The following is a 16,327-nucleotide window of genomic DNA, read 5'->3' as shown; positions in this document are numbered from 1 at the left end:
CAAAGGTAACCAAGTCTACATTGTCCTGAGAGTCAGGGACTACACCTGTCTGTGCAGCATTTGGAAGGTCAGAGGAGACGACTGTGTAGTGTGCATCCGAAAAGCGTGGGGCCCCTGTGCTCACCACCACCCTAATCCTCTATGAGGCAAGGGGCACCTGGAGCACTGTAACTAGCACTGTCCCAGCTTCCTGCCAGGATGAGCTCTGGCTCTCAACAGTGGCCGCGACAATGGGCTTAAATTTCCTCAACTCCTTAGATACTGTCAGGTTCAACTTACTTTAAAGAAAATTTTAAAACATGATTTTTCAATAAACTGATTGCCAAAAGATCTCTGTGGTTAAGGAGGCACGTCCCTTGTGGTCTCTACTTCCCGCTGCCAAGCCTTCCACCTGGGCAACTGCTCCATAAGCTCCAGCTGCACCACGTGTTTAGAAAAGCGTTTCTCCCTACCCCTCTGGGGTTTTTTTCCTCCCTCCTCCAGTGGTGAAATTCCATAGGGCATTGAGTGGGTTACTCTTCACAAGCACAGAGCTAAGCTCAGTCCTGGTACAAAGCACACACAAAGATAAGACCCAAGACCATGAATATGCTGGCCTCAGTTGGACAGAGCTGCTTCATGGGCTCCTGCTGTTACTCTGTGGGTTCCTGATGTTGTTCTGCAGGATTCTGTTGTTATTCTGTGAGTACCTGCTATGACTCTGAGGAATTGTGCAGTTACTCTGTGGGCTCTGCTGTTACACTGTGAGCTCTGCCGTTACTCTGTGGGTTTCTGCTATTACTCTGTGGGTCCTACTGTTACTCTGTGGGCTCTGATGTTAATCTGTGGATCTCTCCGTGGTTACTCTCTGAAGTCCTGCTCTTATTCTGTGGACTCTTTTTTTTGCTCTGTGAGTTTCTGCAATTAGTTTACCTCCTCACCATCCAGCCAGGAATTCTTTCACTAGGAATTGTGTGGATGCTGGCCAGTTGAGCTAAATTTAAGATTACTATGTCCCCTATTGTGTGGTGGGCTCCTGGCTTGGCAATTTATACCAACACTCCATATGCAGTTAACCCTGACCCACCTGTGAAAGAAAAATAAAATCTCAGGCCTCCAAACTTACTGTGCCAATGGCAAAAGTTAATATTGGCAAAACACGCACACACACACTGCCTTCCTTTTGTTCCCCAAAGCTTACTTTATGTGAAATGTAGATCTACTGAGGATGAGATAGATACATAACTAACTCTCCCCCACACCTTTTTCACAAGTGAAACGTAGATTTGCTTTACTCTAATCAGAGCCTCACAAGAACGTGACCACAAGCCTCACAGCCTACTCTTCCCTCTTCCCCGCCTGCTGGCACTTTTCCCTTTAAATACTGAAGTCCTGAAAACCCTCTTTGAAAAAACACAAAAGCCATAAACCCTACTGTAACCGGTGTTTCTTCTTCCCCAGGCACATCCACAATTTTGGAAATATAAGTCTCTAAATCGATTGAGACCTGCCTCAGACACTTTTTTGGTTTACACAACAATCCCAATCACAGGGATTCATTTGCAAATATGCCTCCACAAGTTAAAACAAACGAAACTACAGAGAGACTGGGCATTATTTATAATGGCAAACTATTGCAAACCATCTAAAGCCCATCACAGACATCATAGAGACATTCGAATAAACTGATAAATTTATAATATGGAATAATCTGCAACCCTGAAAGGAATGAAGGAAGGGAATAGGGAGGGAAAGGAAGAAAAGGAGGGAGGGAGGGACAGATAGGTGTTTAAATTGCGGATGAGCAAGCAATATTGCCTACCTCCTTACCTTCACATTATTTAAAAGCATGTGGTCAAGAAACCCTATTACAACAGGCACATCAGAAATAACTTCTAAAATTACTTTTCCAAAATATGAATCCATACTATACACTTCTTTCCATGTGCTCCAAATGTAGATGTACACATTTTAACAAGGAAAAGACTAATACTCATATTTGCTTGCTAGACGCCATACGCTATTTTAAATGTTTTGCACACGCTAACTCATTTGTTTTTATAGAAATCCTGTAAAGTGCACCACCACCTCCATGTTTCTAGGAGGAAACTGAGGCAGGGGGCTGCGGCTCCCGGACCCACCTGGCCTTCTCGGCCACGCCTGCCTCCCTCCCTCCTGCTGCCCCACATTCTTTTTTCCTAATTGGAAATTAGCAAACATGATTTTTCAATAAACTAATTCGTGCTGCTCCTCCAGGGAATTTCAACCTTCTGGAAAGATCTGACAAGACTCGAAACTGTTTATAAAGAGAATGCCTAAATGCTGAGTGTGAGCGCGCGTGATGCCCGGGAGTGCAGGCACCCTGGGTTTGACGCCCAGCCGGGTGGAAAAATGATCGCGGAGTGGAAATGCTTGGCGGGGCGGCCCACGCTCCTGTAGGACCCGCGCGGCGCGGGCACGCGCATGCTCTCACGGGCACGCCCATTCTCGGGGACGCGCGTCTTCAGGACACGCGAACGCCTCAAGGTCCTGGCCGGCTTACTCCAGTGAAGAGCGGGACCGACGTCGTCACCCGCCTCGCAGGCCTAAATCTCGGGGCCTCATCTGCATCTCCGGGCGATGGCAGAGGTCGCGGGCACCGACTCTGCCCATTCCTGCCCACGGGAGCCCCGACCCGCGCCTCCGCGCCTGGCACTCGGGACTCGCGCGGATGGAGGGGCGATGCCTACTACGCAAGCGCACGCTGCGAGTGTCAGGACCCTGCCGCAACACTGCCACGCGAATCCACGCTGGCCAATCAGCGGGGCCAGGGGCGGGGTTTCCCTGTAGCGCGCCGGGAGGCGGCGGCCCACTTCCGGCAATAACCACCGCGTCGCCGTCAGGTGCGGGCCCAGGCCACCGGCGCTCCAGGTGGGCACTGGGGGCCGCGGGTGCGTCAGGTGAAGACGGGGGCCGCAGGCACGCTAGGTAGGTACAGGCTGCCGAAGGCGCGTCAGGTGGGGACGGGGTCGGTGGGAGCGTCAGGTGAAGACTGGGGGCCGCGGGCGCGTCTGGTGGGGACTGCGAGCCCTGGGCGCGTCAGATGGGAACGGGGGTCCGCTGGCGCGCCATGTGGGGTCGAGGGGGCTGCAGACGGGTGTAGAGGGTCTGGGAGCCGCGGGCGAGTCAGGTGGGCACGGGGGCCGCCCATAGGTGCCGCACGTCTCCTCAGCCGCCGCCTCTGCCCACCATCTGCGACCTCTTCCCGCCTCCACCTTCCTGGGCCCTCTGGCAGGCCCGAACTTGTGTCCGCCTCGCTGGACGAGGTATTCGGGGACTCCTCCTGCCCGCGTTTGCTCTCTGGCCTGGTCCCTGCGTCTTAGCCGGTGGAAGCCTGCCCGGGTGTGACCCCGCATTTCTCCAGGCCACTCTGCCCCATCTACTGGTTACCTTCTTACTCTTCCCTACTCCTGGTCTGTGGCTCTGACTCTGGCTCCTCCTTCCCATGCTTATTTTTCTTACAGCAGACACTCAGGAATTTTGCATCCCTCCCTCACAGTAAGCTCAGTTTGACCTTTTTCTCAGATTCCATTTCTATCCTTGGGCCTATTCAAACTCATTTTGAAAACAGAATCTGGAGAACCATTTCTTCCCTTATAAAGCTGTCCCTTGCCGCTTCCAAATCCTTACCATCAGGTCCTAATCAGAAAAGACGTTTACTCTTTCATATTGTTTTCTCCTCATCTTTACATGTTTTTCTTTTCCATGAGAAATCTGTGATTTTCTCAGTCTTTCTTAGAGTAAATCTTATTTCTGACTCTTGGCCCTCAGTTTGCCATTTTTTGATGTCCTTCCTGGATCAAATTTGTCCACACTTAAGAGCGAAACAAATGGTGAAACACATGCGGTTTTTAAAAATGGATTGGAGTTTTCTTTCCTGTCTTGTTTTCCTTGTATTACTGCCTTTGTATTTAGATCCATCATTACTTGAGATCATATTAGTGATATGTAATAGACGGTAAAAAATGTTAAAAAAAAAAAAAAAAAAACAGCTTATAATTAAATGGCATCTGTTTTAATAGAGTTTTCAGGAACTGTTATTATAAATATATAGTGGTTAGGAGCATGAATCCTGGAGTGAGACTCCATCCTTTTGAATCCCAGCTCCACTAAACTCTTTGCCTCAGTGTCTTCATCTATAAAATACATAATTAAACTTATAAACAAGAATAATGTTTTCTACCTTTGAAGACACTATGAGGATTAAATGAGACAATATATGTAGATTGTTTAGAGTAATGCCTAGACTATATAGTAAGCTCTAATGTTTGCCATTATCATTGTTAAGAAAGAATATCCTTGTTGAAGGCAAGACCTTTTTTTGTTCTGATTCTCTTATGCCAAAAGTTTCCACCAACAAGTGAACTTCATGTACCCTACCCACATGGCCTACCACTTCAAATGGAAATTAAGGGAAAATTTAAAATAGTTCATCATTGTAGACTCTCTGAAATAAGTTGACATAAAATCTGCTTAAAATTTGCAAATTATACAAGCTATACCCTTTGAGTGCTTGCTCTTAAAAATTTACTAATTTTCAGGAGTAATTTCTAGTTTTTTTGTATTTGCAAATTTCCAGAACAAAGATAATTTTAATTAAAATAAGTGTATACAGCTCTAGCAATTCACATTTTTTTTAGCTGAACAAATAAATTCCCATTAAAAGCAGTGGGTCTTCATCATTCTATACAACTTTAGTAATATTGTTTACTGATCTACAAACTCAGATGCCTCAGATTGGGAGTATTTTTGAAAACTTGAGATCCAGACCCCAGACCTTTTAAATGGCAACTTGTCTTTCTTTTGTTATTTTTATTATTTTTAAATAAATATTAATCCAGAGTTTGTGCTTTAGTTCATGAACTGTATAGATTATGCTTTAAGATAAAACTTCGTTGTGATCCAAAGAGCATACCATGACAAATCTGTGAAGTACACACATCTTCAGAGAAACAAATCTTTTCCTCCGTGTTAAAAATAAAACCCTTGGGCGTGGACTATTTTTTATTTCCGTGGTTCATTAGCTGCATCTCATTCCTTTCAACTCTTACAAAATCAAACTTAGCAGCTAAGAAATTCAGACCAAACTATTCATTTCTCATTGAGTTACTAAAATGACTTATCTGTAGAATTTAGGTAGTTGTAAAACAATTGGTTATATTAATGGAAACACCAGGCAGGCTTTTTATGTAAATGTTAAGGGGATTGTTTGTGAAACTAGAAGATAAGTGTATTGAATGATGAGTGGGCTTAGTGTCTAAATAGATAAGTACAATGTTTGTGTCTCATCAAGTTTTAAAATATTTTGTTAGCTGAGGATACCAGGGTGTACATTAGACAGTCATCTAGTTAAGGTTCTGTTGGCAAAATGTTTGTTGCCTAGTTGTTTTTTTCTGTCTCCATGTTTTTCATTTGATCTATCCTACAAGCCCTAGAAAATTATTATTCCAAAACAACACTGCTCACACTGATCTATTGCTGAAAAACTTTTAATTACTTAAAGAATAAAGTCTAAACACCTTTGATATTCTTCTATGATCTGGCTTCTAGTCACTTTTCCAACGTATGTACCAATCCTCCCGTAAACTTTCTCCATTTTATCCAACCTTTTCTGCTTATTTTTCTCAAATTGTCACATACTTTCTGACCTTCATACTTATTCACCCACCATTCCTGTAATTGATATTTTTTGCCCATGCCACTCCGTTCATTTAAGATCTAACCATGTGTTAGGGCCAAGATCAAGTCCTAGTTTCTCCTCAGAGCTTTCCCAGCTGATTTGTTTTCTGCTCAAATTTATTTTGGTTATTCTCTCTTTACAAGTTACAAAACTGTACATATGTATATGTATGTATACATGCACACACATATCTACACGTAACATACTTTATTATATTACATATGTATAGAATTTGTGTGTGTGTGTTGCTGTTGTTCTTTTTTAGTTCCTTAGCTAAATCACACACTCTTGAGGGCAGGAACACCTAGCATAATAACATTTAGTTGGTGCTCAAGTGTTTATCATTGAAGTAATCCTGTATTTGATTTGTTAGCAATATTTTTCAGGATTATCCACTTGATCTTTTCTAAAACATAGATTTCTGAATTCACAGTTTCAGGTTGATACTGAGAGATAATTTGACAGTTATCCGAGATGTTCCTAGCAGCTATTTTTCAGTTGTATGTGTTTTATGAGACTCAAGGTGCCACTTCAAACAGTCATCTGCCACTTCATGGTCTCTGCCACCTTTGGTGGGAATGTTCTTGAAGATCATAAAATCAACTGTATGCTATTAGAGACAGTCTTAGATAACTCTAGATTTACTTAACATGGGCAGTGAGTTTTGCATTTCAGGATGTTCAGTAGTTGTGAAGGAGGTCTGTTGAGACAAGGTATCAAAATCGTGCTGAAATTTAAGGAATATTTAAAGTATTTTCTAAAGCAAGAATTTAATCATTATGTGACTGAAAAAGATATGTTCTGACTCTAAGTCAGTTTAGTAAGGTTTTCAGATTCTCTTTATGTAAAGATTACTTCATTATACATTTCCTACACCATCAGGAATTAACCATCTGTGGTTGATCCAGGAATATTGTTGAAGTCAGTGTAATTTCCTTACCTTTTTTTTTGGTCTCTTCTAGGATTGTGTAAGTGCCCATTTAATAGCTTGATTTTGTTAATTATACTAAATATAGTTGGGAGGTGGTATTGGAGATGTTCATCTCTCATTTATTCTCCATGATGTAAATATTTTACATTATTCTTTATGATAAAAATATTCTACATTATGAAATACTCTTTTAAGTCTGTTTTGGACATGAAATTAGAGTAACACATTACAGAAACCACTCTTGCTTGAGTAATTCAGCTACCTTTCTGTAGCTAAATTCAATGTATATTTTCAACTCTTGCCATGCTTGGCTTTTTTATAACATTTTCGTCTTTGTTGATTATTTCTTTCTTGAAATACACGTTTCTCCTGACTTCCTACTTCTGCCTCTACCTCTTTGGCACTTCTTTTCAGTTTTTCTTCTTGGCTCATCTTCATCTGCTGGTCCCTTAAATGGTGATGTTTCTTAGGGTTTTTTCTTGGCTCTCTTGATTTCCCTCTCTACATATTCTGTTACATTATTTGTGTGGCTATTAGTATCTAAATGCTCATGATTTTTCTTTATTTCTCTCCAGCTTAACTCTGTTCTGAACCATGGATCTATATATTTATTTATTCATTCAGTAAATATTTATTGAGCTCCTGTTATATTCCTGGCATTGTTCAAGGTAGTAGAATACAGAGCTGACCAAGGCATAGCATTCTCTTGGAGGAAAACATGATAAACACACTGATCATTTCAGACAGCCCTTACAGCTATGAAGGCACTAGATAATGGCATAGACTGGTAGGGGTGGGGTTGAGCAGCAGAACAGCACTGTTTGGACAGGGCCTTTCTGGGATGTGACATTTTGAATCAGCAATGTGAACATCTGAGGCAGTTCTTAGCCTCATGCATAGTCTCACTGTGCATGAGAATCACCTGTGGACCTTTAAAAACTAATTAAACTTAGTTTTCACCCCCAGATATTCATATTTAACTGAACTAAGATGGGACTAAGCACTTGCATTTTAAAAAGCTTCCTGTGATGTTAATGCACAGCAGTAGTTAAAAACCACTCATCAAGAGGAGCAGAAATCAGGTCAATGGGAAGAACTAGCATTCCAGGTCTCTCATCAAATTGTGAACTTTGTGAAGTTAATCATGTAGTTGCATCATTTTTTAAGTCATAATTTTTATACCTGGAGTCTGGTATTTCAAACTGAACAGGCATGTCCAAAGCTGAAATTAACTTCCGTTATCTCACCTCTCCTAATAAACCCTGCTGTTCCTTCTATGTGCATTATCCCAGAACCAGTGACTACAAAACAAAATCTAGATAACTTCCTTGATTTCCTCCTAACGTTTCCAGCCAGTCTTCCTGTGCTGTTCTCCTAAATGTTTCTACAGTCTCTGCTTTTCTGTTTCTTTTTCCCCTTTACGCTCTCACCCTTTAAAGGCCAACATTCAGAAGCCTCCAGTCCTAACTCCTTTCTTCCAGGTGACCCTCACCCCATCCGTTCTCCCGGTGTGATACACAGTTCTTTGTAAACCACAAATCTAATTGAGTCACTTACCAGCTTACATCCCTTGTTTGAACCCTCATTTCACTCAGAATAACGTCCAGCTTCTCTTACCTGATCTGGCCTTAAATGACTTCTCTGTCCTTAATTCTGGCCCACTCCCTCTTATCTGTTCTAAACTTCAACCAAATTGAACTACTTAGAGTTGCTGAACATGAATACATTTCATTTTTGGTTTCTCCTAACTTGTGGCAAAGAGAGAATACTTATTTGGGATAATATTCCCTATTCCACGCTCCCTGACTCCTGCTTGTTTTTCAGGTATGAGCTTGGATGTCACCTCTGGCAAACCTTTCACGACATATGCAGTACTGGGCCAGTAATACCACCTGTACTTACTCCACTTTATCACTTTAGTACAACCAAAGTACTATGTTATTGTTGCTATTTATCACTAATGTCCAGCCAACATTGAAGTAATGAGCAGATTTTTAAATGTTAAGAACTTTAATTTTTAAAATGAATGAATAAATGTTCTAAGTGAAAAACTTTTGTGAATTATATATGCTTTTTAACATAAATTAACTTTTTAACAGGAGAACTATGCCATTTTTGGGTCAGGACTGGAGATCTCCTGGATGGAGTTGGATTAAAACAGAAGATGGCTGGAAGAGATGTGAATCCTGTAGTCAGAAACTTGAAAGAGAGAATAACCGTTGTAACATCAGTCACAGCATGTAAGTTACAGCTGAGCAGAACCGTGTCATTAGCCAGTTTAGCATATATGGCCTTATCTATTTTTCAAGTCCCTGCAAAGCTCCATAACTTTTGAGACTTGCCCACCCAGAAGGCTGGTGTGAAGAAACAATTTATTTAGCTGAAAAATGAGGCTAGTAGATTGCCTAATAGCCATACATAGATGCTTTTTTCTTTTTTTTAATTTAAAACATTTAATCCTCGCAGTAATGTGAGAGAGAGGTATTATTATTGACCCCACATTATAGCTGAGGAACCTGAAGAAATTAAAATACACAGGTTCGGTGGCATATGTCAGAGATGTAGTGATAGTGGCTTATACAAGGCAAATCAGGTTTTTTCCCTTGAAAGCCTGAGTTGGCATGATGAGTTTGCTGGTAACACTGTCAAGAGGCCAAGCACAATCTGTCTTGTTGCTCTGCCATCCTGAGAGTGTAGCCTTATCTGTGTGGCCCAAAAGGGTGTATTAACTGCCACATTTGCGCTCCAGGCTGAAGGGTAGGTGGGGTTGGTGAGACACAACCTGTGCTTCAGTGGCACAGCCCGAAAGTTAACATGCATCACGTTGCCCACACCTTGTTGGCTAGAGCACTAGTGCAAGGGAGGCTGGGGTTTAGCCATGTGTCTAGATAAAAACGAGAGACTGCATGAGCACAGAAGCAGGGAAGGTGGCTATCATATGATGACTGCAGTGTCTACCACAGTAGCGTTTGAGAATGTGGAGGGCTAGGAAGGTTTTGAGGTGGCCATCTCTGGAATGTCATGGGTCTAGTCATTTATTGTATATTATTTTACATTTGTGTAATTATCAACTGTGTGTTTGATGGGCCATATGTTTTTCTGACAGAAGTTTAGTAACTTTAGACCACAGACTGATTTTTGCAGTCTTTGAAGCAGAAATTAATTTTCTATTTTTAGTTGTAGTGAGGATAACTCATAATAATTGTTAAACTTATATTGTGGCAGTTCTTTGCCACTATAAGATTTATTTAATGTCGATACCTGTAAAACGTATTTAAGGCTTATAATTATGCTGTTGGTATTGCATAGTGTTATACATTATGAATTTTCTAGTTCATTATTATAATTTTTATAGCAAATTTTTTACATTTAAAGATGGTTGACCATATCTAGAAATGTTAAGTGTCTCACATTTACTCCCAATAGTCACTATTAAATGTGGATTTTAGGATAGGGAAATATGTTACAGTTTTAAAAAGCTGTAATGCTTGAAGTACGGTGTTACTGCTGCATCTGCAGTAAGGAATTTATGTGAATTTGTTTTTTTTTTCCTCATGTATTCTTTTACCCATCATCTCAAACACATTTTAAATGTCTGAGAATTATTATTTTTTCTCCACAGACATAGAATTAGAGAATACAGTCGAAATTTTTTTTCTTTGCATAGCTCCCTGTCTCTCTTTCCCCTTCCCCCAAACTTACCTACACATCCACCCCTTTGAACCAGTGGCTGCTAATACAAGCATCCCTGCACAAAATGGTTTAATGTGGACAACCCTGGCTATCCCCTGTGGAGCACAGTGAGTCAAGTCAGCACCACCCTTTACCCCACCTAGTTGCTTTGCCATACTGGGATCCCCTCTTTACTATTCTGCTATTTTGTTCATCTTCCTTTGACTTCTGTCCGTTCCTGCCAAAATGCAAATTCAAACCTATGGTAGAGGCTGTTGGTGATCTGAAACAGCAGCAGATGTTTAATATATCCTTTCTCTGGAAGGAAAAGCCATTAACTTTGAACCTAAAATTGATTTTAAAAAGATGCGACAATATGTAACCACCATTTTAAATCACTATATAAATGGCCTTCTCTTTTTACCACATGTCTTTGAGAAACGTAATACTCACAATTCATTGATTTAAGGTAGGCTTTCTAAATTTAGAAAAAGAACTGTAGTAAAAATAATTTAGGTAATCAAGATTCTACATAACTTTGTTAATTTTCTTTTTTGTGAATGTGCATGAAAACAGAAGGCCTTTAGTATCCTTCTGCTTACTTTTCAACTCTTTCTGGTATTAAAAGTTTAGAGAACATAGGTAAGAAATTAAGCAATTCAACATAGTTAATCTGGGGCAGCCTGCCAGTTCATACTCTGAATCCTTGATTAAGCTGCTCTTTCAAGCAACATTCATGATATTACTGAAGTTTAAGCATAGTTTGATGGACAGAGAATTCATCTTGAACCCAACCTTAGGAAGCCTTTTATTAGGCTGTTGATTCAGAATAGAAGGTAGGTTGGCTGGAGTCCAGATTGAAGAGAGGACAGCTAGCTAAGGGTTTCAGTAGACAGGTGAGAAATGTTGAGTGCTGCCTATGGTGATGTCTGTACAGCTGGACAGAGGGTCAGGATCAGAAAAAGAGTGAGTGACAGATTGAGTGGACAAGCCAAAAGAGTGGCCCTGAGAAGGACTCTGAGGGTCAGCTGGGGAAATGGAGTAAGTAAATAATCTGGCTGGGTCTTCTCTCCAGCATAGTGTTGCTGCCACTCAGTTTTATGTCTGATGACAGAAATTGTATGATTTCCATAAAGGAAATATATTGAAGAAGGGTGTCTACTACATATCTTTAAGAATTTCTAACTTTTTCCATCAGATTTCGGTGTTATTATGGGCACTTTAATTGCCTATAGTTATTTCAGTGTAACTATAGGCACTGTTGAGGATATGTAAGAAGTTGCTCCTTGTGTTTTGTGAGGTTGACATTTGACAACGGTGTATGTAGTCAAACGTAACGCATTCAGCTCAGTCTTGACAGAGATGCTTCTGGGGACTTTCCTTTGCATTGAATTTACTAAATCTTTTTTATTGCATTCTTTTTATACCTCATAAAACATAATATTTTCTATCAAATTTGAATGTCCTGACAGTTGTTTTGGTAATTTGGTTCTCAGTGGGCTTAGCAGTGGCGGCCATAATAAATTTAAGGCTCTACCAAAATTATCTTCAACTCTAATAGTTCCCAGGATATCCCAAGATAATGGAATTCTATAAAAAGCATTTTTAAATTGTATATCACCCCAAGGAAACAAGATAAAAGCTGCATTTTTGGTTCCCTTATAAGAATATGAAAATTGTCTCTGGTTACCATGAGGGATAGAGAATTCAGGGGATCCTTCTGGCCCTTGAAATAAAAAGTCACCGTACCTAGGTGAGGAGACATCCTGTATCCGTTTATTTCAGTACATATCCTTTTTAGCACATTGACATTTTCCCCTTAGGATCTTTAGAATATTGTTACAGTTTTCAGCAAAAATCCAGATGGCCTTCCTTATAGTCTTTCATTTAGTGACTGGGAAGAAAAAGAAAATTAGTTTCAGTGTCAGACTCAGCACTATTTCGAGCAGTATTTGTTGTTAGTGCTTCTTAAATTAATGATTTTCCTGTATTGTAAACTCTTGTCTCTGACATTAATATTATCTCTCGTCCAGATATGTGGGTTTTGTTAATTATAAAGCAGCATATGCTCATTATGAATGGACAACAACAAAAAGTTTATGCAGTCCTGAAGCATAGAACATGAAGAGTGAAGTTCCCCTTTTCTAGCTCAGATCCTGTTCTGCTCAGTCACCTCCTGCATGGTCATGCTCACCAGATGTTAGAGTCTGTAGAGAATCACGGTCATTTTCTCCACCCCAATCCCTGCTGTTGCCTGGTGGTTTCAGTGTCCACCTGTGGGACTTAGAGCCTCTGGCCTTGGTACTGTCCTCGTTGTTCCTAGGCTCTCCTTCCCTCTTCTCCTCTTCTTTGTCTCAGCCACCCACTCCCATGGTCTAAAACCATGAATTCGGGCATCTCAGTCCTTAAGCATAATCTTTCCATCTTCCATATTTCCTGGCTACCACCTCAACTGTTTACTTATTTTTTTCTATCCTGTCAACCCTCTATTTTTCATGTCTTCTTTTGTCCAGCTTATATTCCATGGTCCATTGTTTCACTAACACTCTTGCCAATACCCTAAAGTCCATCCCAGTTGTTTTTTTTTAAAAACACACTCAAATGGCATATTCCCAACCCTAAATGAACCAACATAAGAGCAGCTAAGAAATGTAAGAAGGAAGATTGATACCAGAGAACACAGTGGGGACATCACCCGCTCACTCACTCTTTTTCTCCTGAATTCATTCTCTATTGCTTGCTCCTCCTTGTTCACCCACTCATTTGTTTGTTCTTTTCACTTGCTCACTCATTTATTCTTTCTCTCAGTCCACAAACTGATGTTTCTTGGTCATCTGCTGTGTGCCCATAGGGCCCCCATGCAGCCCATAGTCCCACTGTGTTTGTTTGGTTGGCTTGCTCTAATGCTCTTTATGTTATCAATATTTTAAACCTCCTTCACTCTACTCGGACTTCTGGCTCCCTACACACCTCCTTCCCCATCTTTTCAAAACATCCACATCTCTTGTTTCCCCAGGAAATCCCGAGCCATCAGACTTTTTCTCAGAACCTTAAGTGGATTAAAATTTTCATCTTTATTAACTTTATTCTGAATCTTTATTTTTTTTCCAGAACTGAGATGTTCTGAACAGAGGCTCTTTTTTCATTAATTATCTCACAGGGAACAGTAAGTGTGTCCTTTGCCTGTTGATTATCCCCAGGGGTAGAGTTGTAGGGATTTTTCCTACATGAGTGGTAGGGGCTTTTCTCTGCTCATGATGGGAAGGACACAGCTTCCCCCACCCCTCCAGAAAGGATTTCCTTGGAAATGGAATGGTCCAGGGTCCTACCTCTACCGCTTTGTTGGATAGATGAATTCTACCCAGGAGCCAGACTTAGAGATGTCTTTGGTCTTGTTATTACACATACTGTTACACCTATTTAGTCCACAATGTATTAAGCATTTACTATGTGCTATGATGTCAGGATACAGCATATGAAAACCCAGGTCTGATGGAGCTTGCATTCTGGTGAAACAGACAGGCAATAGACAAGATGAGTTCCATAGTGTAGTAAGTGTGATCATATGTGGGAGGTAAGAAATGCTAAGGATGGGTGATGTTAGAGGAAGATCTACAGAGAGTGGCCTCTAAAAAAGCATCTGTGGAAGGAAACCTTAGGCAATGAGAGCACGATGAATGGATGTCTGAGGGCAGGGCCCCCCTGGCAGGGAAAGAAAAAGTGCAAAAGCCTCAAGGCAGGAGTACATCTAGCATATTCAGGGACAGCAGGGTTCCAGCATGGGTGAGGGGAGCCCAGAAGCGGGGCCAGTAGGAGACTAGATTGCAGCCTGACTGGGTCCCAGCTGTGAAATACTTTTGTCATAGTAAGGACTTGGGCTTTTCTGAGTGAAGTGGGGAGTCAGGGTTTTGAGCAGAGGAGTGATTTGGTCAGACCTATGCTTTAATAGGAGTATTGTGGCTATTGTGTTAAAAACAGATTTCCAAAAGGCAGGACAAAGCAAGTGGACCAGTTCTTAAGAGGCCTGGGTTAACCCACATGGGAAATGATCATGGCTTGGAGAGGAAGGAGGTGGTCAGTGAGGAAGGGCTCAAATCCTGGGTGTGTTCTGCAGGTGGAACTGACACATGGAATGTGTACGGTGCAGTAAGAAGGGTGAGGGTTTCCCACATTTCATTATTTCTAACGGAGTAGCATGGGTCATCTGTGAGTATCTCTTTGCATACTTGTGTGAATATTTATGAAGTCTAAGTTCCTAATAGAATTGTATATTTAAAATTCTAGTATTGCCACATTACCTTCCACAACTTTGTACCAGTTTATACTCTGAACAGTAGTATATACAAATTCCCTTTACTTCATACTTCACCCAAGATGTGTGTGTGTCAGTGCAGGTTATACACTGCACAAGGGGAGGGTTTCATGAGGGGATAATGGCTGAAATGCATATGAGTGCCTTGTGTAGGCTGCATGTATGTCTTCATCTAAAGGGGCTGTCAGCTCCCATGCCATCTGCTTTTTGGGGGCAATGCACAAGATGTTTACAGCAACCTTGTCTTTATAATTACTTTACCTAGTTTTGATCTGTATCAGTTTGACAGGCGAAAAACATTCGTCATTTTATTTCTTTTTTTTTTTTTTTTTAGACAGAGCCTTATTCTGTTGCCCAAGCTGGAGTGCAGAGGCTCCATCTCGGCTCACTGCAAGCTCCACCTCTCTGGGTCAAGAGGTTCTCCTGGAGGACTCAGCTGAGTAGCTGGTACTACAGGCGCCTGCCACCACTCCCGGCTCATTTGTGTATTTTTAGTAGAGATAGGGTTTCACCATATTGGCCAGGATGATCTATCTCTTGATCTCGTGATCCACCCGCTTTGCTCTCCCAAAGTGCTGGGATTACAGATGTGAGCCACTGCGCCCGGCTTATTTCTTTAAGTAAGAGAACTCTTTTAAAAGAAATTACATTTCCCCTGTTTACATTTATAAAGCATTGAGAAGATAATAAGAATAGTTAATTTACAAAGTACAAGGTTACACAATGCAAAAATGAGAAAAAGCAAAGTTTTTTCAATGAACATCATTCAATTGGGAAGGGAAAGATTTTTCAACTGGACAAACGTGAGAGAAAATGAATCTCTACTAGTAATTCCTACTGTGGACATAGCATTAATTTTACATGGATTGTAGAATGAATTGTAAAAGCTGAAACTGTAAAGTTTTAAGAAGAAAACAATATTTTCACAATGTAGAGTAGGTAGATTGCTTACCACACAAAAAACCACAAACTGTGAATGAAAAAAAAGATAAACTGAATTTTTCTGAATTAAAAACTTCATATCTAAAGTCACCATTAGAAAGGCAGAGCAACGGCTGGGTGTGGTGGCTCACACTTGTAATCCCAGCACTTTGGGATGTAGCAGGAGCAGCCGCAGGAAACGGATCTCTCGGACACCGAATACGGGAGAAAGGAATTTATTCAGCTAGAGGAGCAAGGTGGCATAGTTGCCTAACAGCCAAGCTTGTTTAACAAAGGGAGGTTCAGCCTTTATATAGGCTTATACTTTAGATGTTATACGTGGAAGAATCTTAGGTTCATAGTTTTAGGACTCATATGTGAAAAGGTTTTGCTTTATAGTTTCAGGAATCACATATGAAAAGGTTCCAATTTATAGTTGTAGGACTCACCTGTGAAAACGTTTCTGGTTTGATCTTGTTTTAAGTAAAAATAGTGCCTTCTGCAGAGTTTCCCTAAGGCCTAGCCTGTCACCTATAGGCAGGTAAAACCGGAGGCGCCAGTCAGTCAACCTTTTCTTCTATTGAAATGCAGCATGATAGTCAAAGGGGAAGTTGATCTGAGAAGCCTGGGTCTCCCTCTTCTTTCCCCCGCTTTGAGATCCTCACCATTTTGTAATATCAGTGAGAGGTCTCACTTTCATTCTCACTTTCCAGATTTTCTGAAGAAACTGATAATGTTTCATATAATATGCTTGTGATGTCATTTTTGGCTAACTGCAGTAGTGATGAAGCCC

General features: G+C 41.0%; 1 protein-coding gene across 4 annotated transcripts in view; it reads left to right on the top strand.

Annotated features, from left to right (window-relative positions):
- Positions 1–2,778: 2,778 nt before the first annotated feature.
- Positions 2,779–16,327, top strand: part of FBXO25 (F-box protein 25) — an 88,822-nt gene continuing 75,273 nt past the window's right edge. For all 4 annotated transcript variants that reach the window (XM_012458695.3, XM_012458692.3, XM_012458694.3 and 1 more), the window contains exons 1-2: positions 2,779–2,946; positions 8,729–8,869. In XM_012458695.3, the coding sequence (XP_012314118.1) occupies positions 8,736–8,869 (134 nt within the window). In that variant the 5' untranslated portion in view covers positions 2,779–2,946; positions 8,729–8,735. The remainder of the gene's footprint in view (positions 2,947–8,728; positions 8,870–16,327) is intronic.

This window comes from Aotus nancymaae, unplaced genomic scaffold (genome assembly GCF_030222135.1).
Source record: "Aotus nancymaae isolate 86718 unplaced genomic scaffold, 86718_ANA_hifiasm-v0.15.2.pri h1tg000090l, whole genome shotgun sequence".
NCBI lineage: Eukaryota > Metazoa > Chordata > Mammalia > Primates > Aotidae > Aotus > Aotus nancymaae.
This window is presented reverse-complemented; position numbering and strand designations above follow the sequence as displayed.